Source organism: Morchella importuna (genome assembly GCF_003444635.1).
Source record: "Morchella importuna strain M04M26 chromosome Unknown Morimp01GS004, whole genome shotgun sequence".
NCBI lineage: Eukaryota > Fungi > Ascomycota > Pezizomycetes > Pezizales > Morchellaceae > Morchella > Morchella importuna.
The window spans coordinates 1,125,498-1,135,891 of record NW_025763401.1 but is presented as its reverse complement, the minus strand read 5'-3'; the positions used below and the strand labels follow the sequence as shown (position 1 = coordinate 1,135,891).

Sequence of the window (10,394 nt, the reverse complement as noted above, 5' to 3'; positions counted from 1 at the left end):
AAATGTGTGAGCCTGCTACTGAGGCTCCCGCATATGCACAATGCTAGATTGATCGAGATAACGCGTTTACGCTACCAAGGAATCTTTGTGGGCGATTCCGACAATCAGTGTGCCCACAAAGCCCCGCACCCCGATAAACAGCATCTGATTTTTGAACCTCCGGCTAGGATACTAGCTTTACTTTAAGTAGCTATCTTATCAAGCTAGATAGGTGGTGAACCACAAGCATGCGTATAAGACTTGCTTTTCCCTATCTGGATCTCACGTTTTCATCTTGGTAAGATTTCATAAGACAGCTCGCGTGATATGATATGTATGGTTTGGACAGCAATTTCTCGTTTATGAACTCGCTCCATACTCCCAGTATTCCATGGCCCCATGATCATCGCACCGTCATACTATCTCGCTGACGAGTACGAGGACCAATGTAGAGTACATAAATGTATGTACATGTAGGTATGCCCATACACACACCACTAGAATAGTGCATCGGGTGCTCTTGAATACATGGCCGCAAACAATTGATCTCAAATTTACTGGTTTATTTCCGAGATATTGATCATGCCTAGATGATATCGCGGCGATCACATTGAATTTGGTGCAGAAGGGTCAAAGATATTTCAAAAGTGAGTACTGTCTTATACTTGAGTTGTATGTAAATACATACGGGAATTGCAGTCGCACATGGAGCGTAGTTAGCGGGAGTTGTGTACTTTCACATGCTATAGATACTGTACATGTACTTATCGTAATGCGTAATAGGTAAAGACTCGAGAATTGATTAAGAGGCGCTGCGAAGTACAGTCGCAACTCGATATGCCGGATTACCAAGATTCGAAGGATTTCATACGGGATAGCAAAAATCCCAGAGGATTTCGTACGGGATAGCAAGGGATCCGGCGTATTGAGGTCCGGCATATCGAGTTGCGACTGTAGCGCTCTTAGATAGCCTTGGCCCCAACCGATCTGGCCGAGAAGAGGAAAGTGTGTTAGGTTTTCGTCTCAGCAACTGACCCCTGGCCCCACTACCTAGTCTGGTCCCTCTTCAACACATGTTACCCCGTTTGGTACCGCGGACTAGTGGGGAAAGAAAAGTTGATAAGTTGAACCCTTTCCCGCGTACAAGCTGCAAACAAGCCAACTACAGAGCAGTCAACAAATCGTCACTTGCTTTTTCAACGCGACCTCAACACAGAGTGCTTAGTAACCCTGCCTTTGCAGGAGTTAACGTTAACATTAACATTAGAAAAGACAATCCAAGGTTTCATCAAAGTTTTTGTTGGATCTTATCTCAAGAATCGGAATCATGAGCGTTCCTCCTTACCAGGGAGATGATATCCCTAGAAATGAAATTAAATCCGTTGATGCGAGTCGGGATGAATTATCAGTGGACTCAGATGCTGCAAGGTTGGCAGAGATGGGATATACCCAAGAGATGGAGCGAGGTTTCAGTAAATGGACACTGCTCGGAGGTGAACCTTCTGTTCCCCCTTTCCCTAAACTGCTCTAACGACCATTATGATAGTGAGCTTTGCGCTTACAAACTCGTGGTTTGGAATTTCTGCTTCTCTGGTTACTGGAATCTCGTCCGGTGGTCCTATTGTTACAGTATATGGTATTGTTATCATTGCGATTATCAACGGCTGTGTTGCAGTTTCATTGTCGGAGTTGGTCAGCGCTATGCCAAATTCTGGCGGTCAGTACTTCTGGGCTAGTGAGCTGTCTCCCAAAAAGTACGCAAATTTCCTTGCCTACACAACTGGAGCTATTGGATATGCTGGAAGTCTATTTACCTGTGCAAGTGTTGCACTGGCAATTGGAAGTGCCTTAATGGGAATGATCCAGTTGAACCATCCAAATCTGTATGTAGGCCCCATCTTTAGAATATTTTATATAACTCTAATGCAGTTTTCTCTCTTCTTTCTTTTTTTTAGAGTGATCGAGAGATGGATGGTATTTGTTGCCTACCAGATTTTCAATCTTTTCGCTTGGGTTTTTAACTGCTGGGGAAAAATTCTTCCTAAAATTGGCAGCTTCTTCCTATACGTTTCTCTTGTGTCCATGATCACCATTACCATCACAGTGCTTGCAACATCTTCCCCGAAACAAAATGCCAGATTCGTGTTTGCAAACTTTGTCAACAATACTGGATGGGAATCAAACGCGATCGCCTTCATTGTAGGATTGATCAATCCCAACTGGTCTTTTGCATGTCTGGACTCGGCGACTCACTTGGCGGAAGAAGTTCCCAGGCCCGAACGTAATATACCTTTCGCTATCATGGGTACAGTTGCGATCGGTTTCTTTACCGCCTTTATTTACTCCATTTCTATGTTTTTTTCTATGAACAACCTAGATGAACTTGTTTTTTCGAGCACCCTCGTCCCAATTCTAGAGCTATACTACCAAGCGACGGGCTCCAAGGCCGGGGCAACATTTTTGGAATTTATGATTTGCTTCACTGGATTGGGATGTCAGATTGCTTGCCACACCTGGCAGGCTAGGCTCTGCTGGTCGTTCGCTCGTGACAGAGGGTTGCCAGGCTCTCATTTGTGGTCCCAGGTGCACCCAAAGATGGGTATCCCGTTCTATGCCCACAGTATGAGCTGCTTCGTCGTAGCCCTGTTGGGTCTTCTATATATTGGATCAACAACTGCATTTAACAGGTAATCCCGAGACTGAAAAACTTTCACCGCTACAAATTACTAACGAAAAACCCTCTTAAACAGTATGGTTACCGCTTGTATCGTCCTTTTGTACATTTCTTATGCCGTTCCCATCACCCTCCTTCTCATTAAGGGTCGTAACAACATCAAGCACGGTCCTTTCTGGCTCGGTGGGTTTGGCCTCGCGGCCAATATCGTCACTCTTATATGGACATTATTTACACTGATTATGTACTCGTTTCCATACGGGAAACCTGTTACGGCTGGGTGTAAGTTAACTATCACCCTAGTACGACAAATTCTATTGGGAATACTAACATTACCCGCAGCTATGAACTATGTCTCCGCTGTTTACGCGGTTGTTTTTGTCTTAGTATTCGGGTATTGGTTTCTTCGTGGTCACCGCACATTCCGGTCGAAAGACGAGCGGGTTGTGGAGGCCGAGCACCTCACAAATCACATCCCACAGGCCAGTAACTAAAATATGGCGCGGCATTTCTTTCTTTCCTGACAGCTTAATATCCGTTTCAACATTAAATATTCGTCCGGGCTTTGGGGTTAGGTGTGTTTTTATGCAGTTCTATTGTTTTATGAGTACGTAGGTATGGCGGCGTCTGCGGTAAAAGTCGGTAATGGCTATGACCTTGGATTAAGAAAGACCCTGTATTCAGTGGTCTGTATGTAATATGCCCCGGGAATTCAACCTCCCTCTATCAAAAGAAATTTAATAAGCTTTCAAACATTTTTACTTGACATAACACGCTTAAACGTTCTCTTGGCCTTAATTTTTCAATCAGTTCTTGGTTCGCTTTTTTCTTTCTTTTCTTTGTTTTTGAATTCTGTTGTGCGGATCATACAATGATTATTGACAGGGCCCGCAAGTCATTGTCAGGCTCATGGATGTGTGGCAGGTCGTTACATGTAGTTTACTCATAGGCCCTCTTCCGCGTGCGTCTAATGGGTCTGGGGTAATTATAAAGTTTTGGCCGACCACAAAGCCATGACCTCAAACTACATGTAGCTAGTAATTTTTAGGGCCTGCACGTTTGTTAAGAGATGAGATGTAGAACATGGCGGATACATATGGCGCCATTGATATCAATGCATGCAAGTACTGGGAAGCCCTAGCCCTCGATTCCTTGGGTTCAGTTGCTAATAGTGTGGGGGCCAAGCTATGGATCTTCAGTTGAATATTACTAAAGTACGTCAAATCATATATGCCCGGTCCAAATTCTCAAGTACAAAGCTCGGGCTAGTCACTCGGTATTCACCCTAAATGATCAAATGTTTTGAATATATATATATATGTATACAAGTAGTTTCCGGCCTTCGGCCGGTACTATATGTATATCAATCAGTCTAATATACAGGCAAGCCGCTTTGCGGCTTATTTGTCTATTTGGCTGGCAGGCAAAGTCCATCACTATATCTAGATCTGATATGTGATTTTTCTGATATATTATCCCCATATATCAACGGATAAGTCAGACAATTTCTCCAGTTAAAACTACAGGTATATCCCTTTAACAGCTACCAAACCGCTAAAATCGAACCACTATCAATTCCCAGAACCAGTAGCAACCCTATTAACACTCTAACACCACTCAGCACAATACCCTATGTTAATATCCAACACAACATGTTTCAAGTGAAACAAAAACATCTCTCAATGAACCAATCAGAAGACTATAAAAACACATTGCATATGCAGGTTATAATTATATACTTATTAGATGTATAAGGGTTTCCGCACTTTCTCTCTCACCTGGTCTGCTGAACGATCTATATATATATCCTACTATACTGGATAGACATGTATAGTATTTATGCGAGGGAATACGATATGCAAGGGTTTCAGGCATTCTCTATCTACATATATCGGCGCTTATAAGTTTACATAGTACTTAATTCCTTTGGGCTATATAGACATTCGAGCCTACATGTAATTAATAAGATATGCTCGAACTCGTGTATATACATTATCGTAAACGTAGCGTAGTAATTACAAATACATGTAGTAACCTCTCGATAAACGTCTGCTCATTCCTGTATATGGTGGGGGACACCTTGAGACGGAGTGGTTTCGGGAGTCAACCTCAACCGCTAATGACTTTCTCCAACCACACTCTAATTTATTTTTACTCTCTGTTATTCGATAGTTCTGCTTCTTCTCTACAATGTGACAGAGCCAGATTAATTCTATCTTTCGTTGTGGTGGTGCTATGAATATTCTAAAAGCTGGGTTTTTGGTGGGGGACCCAACCAATGTCGCGCCCATAATTACCTATTTGGGACAGGTAAATTACCCGATTAGGAAGGTCTACATCTAGATACAGCCTTTGAGAGCACCCAGAGGCTGATTTTGGCGAATTATTATCGGTAAATTGATTAAATAATTACCCAATTGGGAAATTGATCGTCAGAAACCAATGTCGCGAACCTCCGTCTCAAGGTGCCCCCCGCCATATATATACTAAATTAGCAGATTCGATCTATATTTTCAGTTACAATGGATCGTACTCATACATGTATTCATAGTCAAAATTGTAAAGCGAGCTATCCCTTCCTACAGTCAGAGTGCTCGAGCCCCCGGCGCAAAGTCTCGGCGACTTGGAAAATTCTCCGAGTCGCTCCTTGGGTCTGGCCAAAACGAGGTTTACACTAGAGGTCCTGTAGCGAGTTGCATACCCGCCTCGGACAAGTCGCTAGTTCGGCCGAAATTAACACCTTTGACCAATTACATGTACAGTCGTCCGCCGATATAACGAACGTGCATATTCAAAGTTTCCGTTCGATACAGCAGATTATTCGGTATAGCAGGCAAGTTTCTATGTGAAATTTAGATTCGGATCACCGAGACCCGTTCGTTATAGCAAATTTGTGGCTTTTTTGGCATTCGTTATATCGGCGAACGACTGTAGTTGTACATATGGTTCCCCCAGTCTTAAAGGTAACATGAGAAAAACGCCAAGTCTCGAATAACTTTTCAACCACGATTGATATTAAAAATCTGGAAAGACAAACTCTTCTTCATCATGGTATCCAGCTTTTCTCTTTCCAGATTTTTAATATCAATCGTGGTTGAAAAGTTATTCGAGACTTGGCGTTTTTCTCATGTTACCTTTAAGACTGGGGGAACCATACATGTATGCACATTATTGCTTAATGGGCCGGCCGGCGCCACGAACGTACCAAACCCTTCCCATCTTTCTAATGAGGCACACATAGAGTGTGACGATATATTGCTTCCGGAAATATAAGGTTCGGAGTGGTTATAATCTTACGTGCCCTGATCTATGAAGTTGGTCCAATTAGTCATTACAAGGATGACAGACTAATCTGATCTTCTTAGCAAGTACCCGAATCATGAATCCGGCTTATACCAACTACATGTACTAGTACTTATATATATGTGGTTATAATTCATCCCAGGACTTGGAATGCACCCCTCCAGACCAACTTTTGTTCCGGATAACTTATGTAAGTACCAGGATCGAAACTTCTACTTCATTTAGTGTACGCGCGTGTAGCTAATACATGATTCCAATCGAGTGATATATTGTGAGTTTCAATATTCAAATCAATAAGTCAACCGCAGATGATGCTAACATGTTTCCAAAGCTAGCTGCAATTCAATTACATCTACATGTATTCTATTATGACCACAAATCACTTATTACTTAATAATAAAGAACGCCCCGGCCCCGCTAATTCGAAAATCTATATAAACATGTAGTCAACCTAAGTGCTAAACCTGGGCCTTGATGCAATTCCTGCCTTGACTTATCGGTTGCTGAATAGCCACGGCATATCGACCGCATGTTGTCTTCTGCACGCTCTATTCGAGTAATGTACGTACATACATGTATATAATAGAGTACTACATGTACTCCTTCCCGACCGATAATCCATGATTCATGGGCAAAGAGGTGCCAATTAACATTTGATCTGGTGTTGTACATACATTTATGAATTATGTATATATGTGCACGCACATGTATGCACTTAAGTACATCATGTATATGACCTTATTGATGTATTTTATTCTATTTGATGCAAAAACCCTTTACTGCTGATGTTAGTTTACATAGGCGAGATCCAGGTATTCATCGGCCCAGCAGTATGTGTGAGAGGACCGACTTCATGGACTGCGAAAATACAGGCAGAATCACCTTCTAAAGACCCGTCACTTCGACATGGTGATGTATTCCCTACATGGGGATGGATAAAGATTTTAATACGGAGGCTACATTTGACGAATTAAGTGGGTTCACGAAGATGTTTCCTTAATGCATGTCTTCTATTGACTCCAGCTATGAAAGTTGACCTGGCGGGATATAGTTGGAGGTTTGCATGAGCAAAGCTGCTTGTTAGTATATATCGATATCGCTGGTAATCGAGGAAAGAATGACGAAGAGGCATTAAGCCGTGAATTTATAATCGAAATATAATGTTTGCTAACAACACAGGGTATTCTGCCTTTAATTTTTGGTTGTTTGAGTGAGGTAAAATGGCCAGGGCCCAGAGCTGCATGAATTATGCCAGGATCCGTCGGGCTGATTTATATATACTTTATGTCTCGGGTTGACTTTGCACATGAATACGAGTTTGGTTCATATGCGTTGAATTAAACCTTACCACGAGTCCAGCTGAACATGACCATGATCCATAAGTACTGGCGGTCAATGAACTAGATATTTCGATTGTGCTATACCACATGTTAGAAATTTAACAATGTAAATTAACGTATAAAGGGTCATCCGGCCATGCATGGCTATAATTAGGCTGTTGGAGACATAGCTCAGAACCCTTCCACAGACCCGGTCCTCTGCTCCGGTTTTGGCGGATTAAGATATAAGGCGAAAAGGCGACCCAAAAGTACATGTAGATATTATAAGCTACTAGCTATATGTAGTTCTAGACCTTAAACTAGCTAGTGCTATCACCTGAGAAGTAGAAATTATCAAAAATTAGGTATCCTTATGCCGGTGGTGAGATTGCAATATTGGCCGGGTGCAAAGAGATGCGTGCTATGAGCTAGATCGATCAAGAGGTCGTATTATATATATTTGAAGGTAATCTCAAGCTTCTCGATGTTTTCTGCGCATACTTCTGTTCCACATGACCCTGGGTACATTATATTTGCTCAGGCGACATGGAATACAATCTTAATTAAAATACTCAAGTATAATCGATCCCCATGCCGTAATAAATACAATGAATTATATTGCCTTTGCTATATATGTAAATGCATGTGCTTTAAGTATTTAAGCAGATTCGTATTGTCTTAAGTTCATACAGATATATACAAGCATACACTATATAGAGTACACATACATGTATTAAGCTGTACATGTAGTTGTGTTTTTGGCCGGCGGAAAGGAGACCTAGGTGCACATACGTACGACGTATCCCTTATGCTGTTAAAGCTGCCAACTTTGCCAAGTACAGTCGCAACTCGATATGCCGGATCTCAATGCGCCGGATCTCTTGCTACCCCGTACGAAATCCTTCGAATCTTGGCAATCCGGCATATCGAGTTGCGACTGTATCGTGCCTCAATTCTGTGGCTTGCGCGCGAGGCTTGCCTGATGTTACCGTGTCTTATGTTGGCAGCATTTAACTAACAGCTTAAGGGATACGCACATTACTTGATGGATAAGATTAAAGCTATGGTAAGGCCCTTATATATAATTATATATCTAAATCATACTACCCATAGCTCCTACTAATGTAAGTATCTACGTACATGTAGATTTGTTGTCGAATAATATTTGTTGAGTAAATAGACAGCTACATACGTATACATGAAGTTGTCTCGAAATGCTGACCACATCTTGTGGGCCAATTAAACGGGTCGCTATAGCACCAACAATCTCTATTAACTAATCTCTCATCGGTATTTGCCGTGGCACCGTTGGTCCAAACAGGAAATGGACAGCTTGCCAGATCTAATGAAGTGATATATACTTATGTAGATATATACAATGTACATGTTATACATTGACTATAGCTATAAGTACATGTATACTTGTATGTACATGTATGTACGTAGGAGATATTATACCAAGTCTATGTAACAGACGTAGATACATGTACAGTTCTTCATTTAGGATACTGTGCATCTAATTATAATCTGTAGGTATGTTCTTCGTTTAATGCATGTAACGCCCTGTTAAAAGTACAAATCCTTGAAGAGTTTTTGTGTTGTACTTTGAACACATTAATCTCACATGAGCCTTGATACACATATAATACCAGCCCCTGTAATTGCATAAAGATAACACAAACATCGAACCGTACGGACCCTAGGGCCCTTGGATTACACAAGCAGAGTAATATTATAATGTGCATATACGCACATACGTGTATATAAAGAGAACATGCGGACATGCGGAATACTCTTCATATATATATACACATGTAGTATATGTGTTTGTTCCAGAATATGTTGTAGAATTGCCCCGTATATAGGTTTACCTCGCGATCGACATAATCATCTACTATAGCTATAGATCTCACCCTAACTACAATTGCAAGCTTGCAAAGCTTGTATACATTGTATACGTATATACATATGCATCTATATATGTTCAAGTATACCTAGGTATATATTCTCACTCATTAGATGACATGACATTCTAGAGATTTGTTTTAAAAAAGAACTGCAGTATAGCTATAGTATATATTTTCCCGGTCAATGGATATGGCGAACCTGGCCATTGGGCCATTGCGGCCATGGGCCAATGACGAATGGCCAAACAATGCAAGCTATACACATGATCTTATATGTACTTCGGTATCAAGGGTAAGTGAGTAGAACGTGGCAGCGTGGCTAAAGCTGTAGTTTTCCTGTTTTGCTCGCGAATATGAACCGCCGCGTTCTACTCACTTACCCCTGATACCGAAGTACAGTACTGCACGATTATCCTATGTGCGTTTCCGTACGTTTCTTCCCCCCTACTTCGTGCAAAGTGGCTATGCCTTATTTAGTGTTTATTCTCTACCAAATTTTCTCGTGATTTTGTTTGCACATTAGTCTTTTTTACTTTTTAAAATTTCATACATATAATTGTAGGGACAGCTCGGAATAAATTACAGGTAATTACACATTCTTTCTGCCAACATTTACGGTGCAGCTTCTGACTTTGGTTGACCATAGAACCGGATTCGCCATTGATCTGGAAATATTAAAAAAATTGAGCAATTCTAAAAATAGATTTCGGCATACCGAGGCTGCCCAATGCGTATGGGTAAAGAAGCCGCATCGACGACCGCACAACCGGCTTCCTCCATCATTGCCAGTGTTAAACAAATCGCATCGCAAAACACCGCGGCCCAGTTCTTTCTTTAATTCTTTCTTTTTTTTTTTATATATAGAAAACCTCTGCCAGAACATAAATAAAATCTCCAAGTAAGTACTCTAGATCTATCTACATATCCAGACTCAAGAGTAGGTCCTGCTGTAGGTACTTTGCTCCTAGAGTACCACTCTAAACACATGTAATATATACCTTGTGGACTTTTTCAAACAAGCAAATTTCTTCCCATTGTTGTGCAACCCACTGCAGCAGCAGCAGTTAGAGTAGAGCATCCCAACGCTGCATTGTGTAACAGGCTTAGGCTGTGTGGCTGCTTCACCGTGGTGAAGTGCTCTATCGAATTGGGACCCGCAGGAGAACACAGAAGATTAAAGACACTTCAGGTCTGAGTAACAGTTTGACGAGA

The 10,394-nt window shown here is 41.5% G+C and overlaps 1 protein-coding gene across 1 annotated transcript; it reads left to right on the top strand.

Annotated features, from left to right (window-relative positions):
- Positions 1 to 1,306: 1,306 nt before the first annotated feature.
- On the top strand, positions 1,307 to 3,147 carry LAJ45_02452 (uncharacterized protein; the record flags this gene model as incomplete). The annotated part of the gene is made up of 7 exons (XM_046112043.1): positions 1,307 to 1,472; positions 1,526 to 1,862; positions 1,935 to 1,953; positions 2,034 to 2,178; positions 2,246 to 2,666; positions 2,730 to 2,935; positions 2,996 to 3,147. The coding sequence occupies 7 exons, from the start codon at positions 1,307 to 1,309 to the stop codon at positions 3,145 to 3,147; spliced, it is 1,446 nt and encodes a 481-aa protein (XP_045974943.1).
- Between the last annotated feature and the right edge of the window lie 7,247 nt (positions 3,148 to 10,394).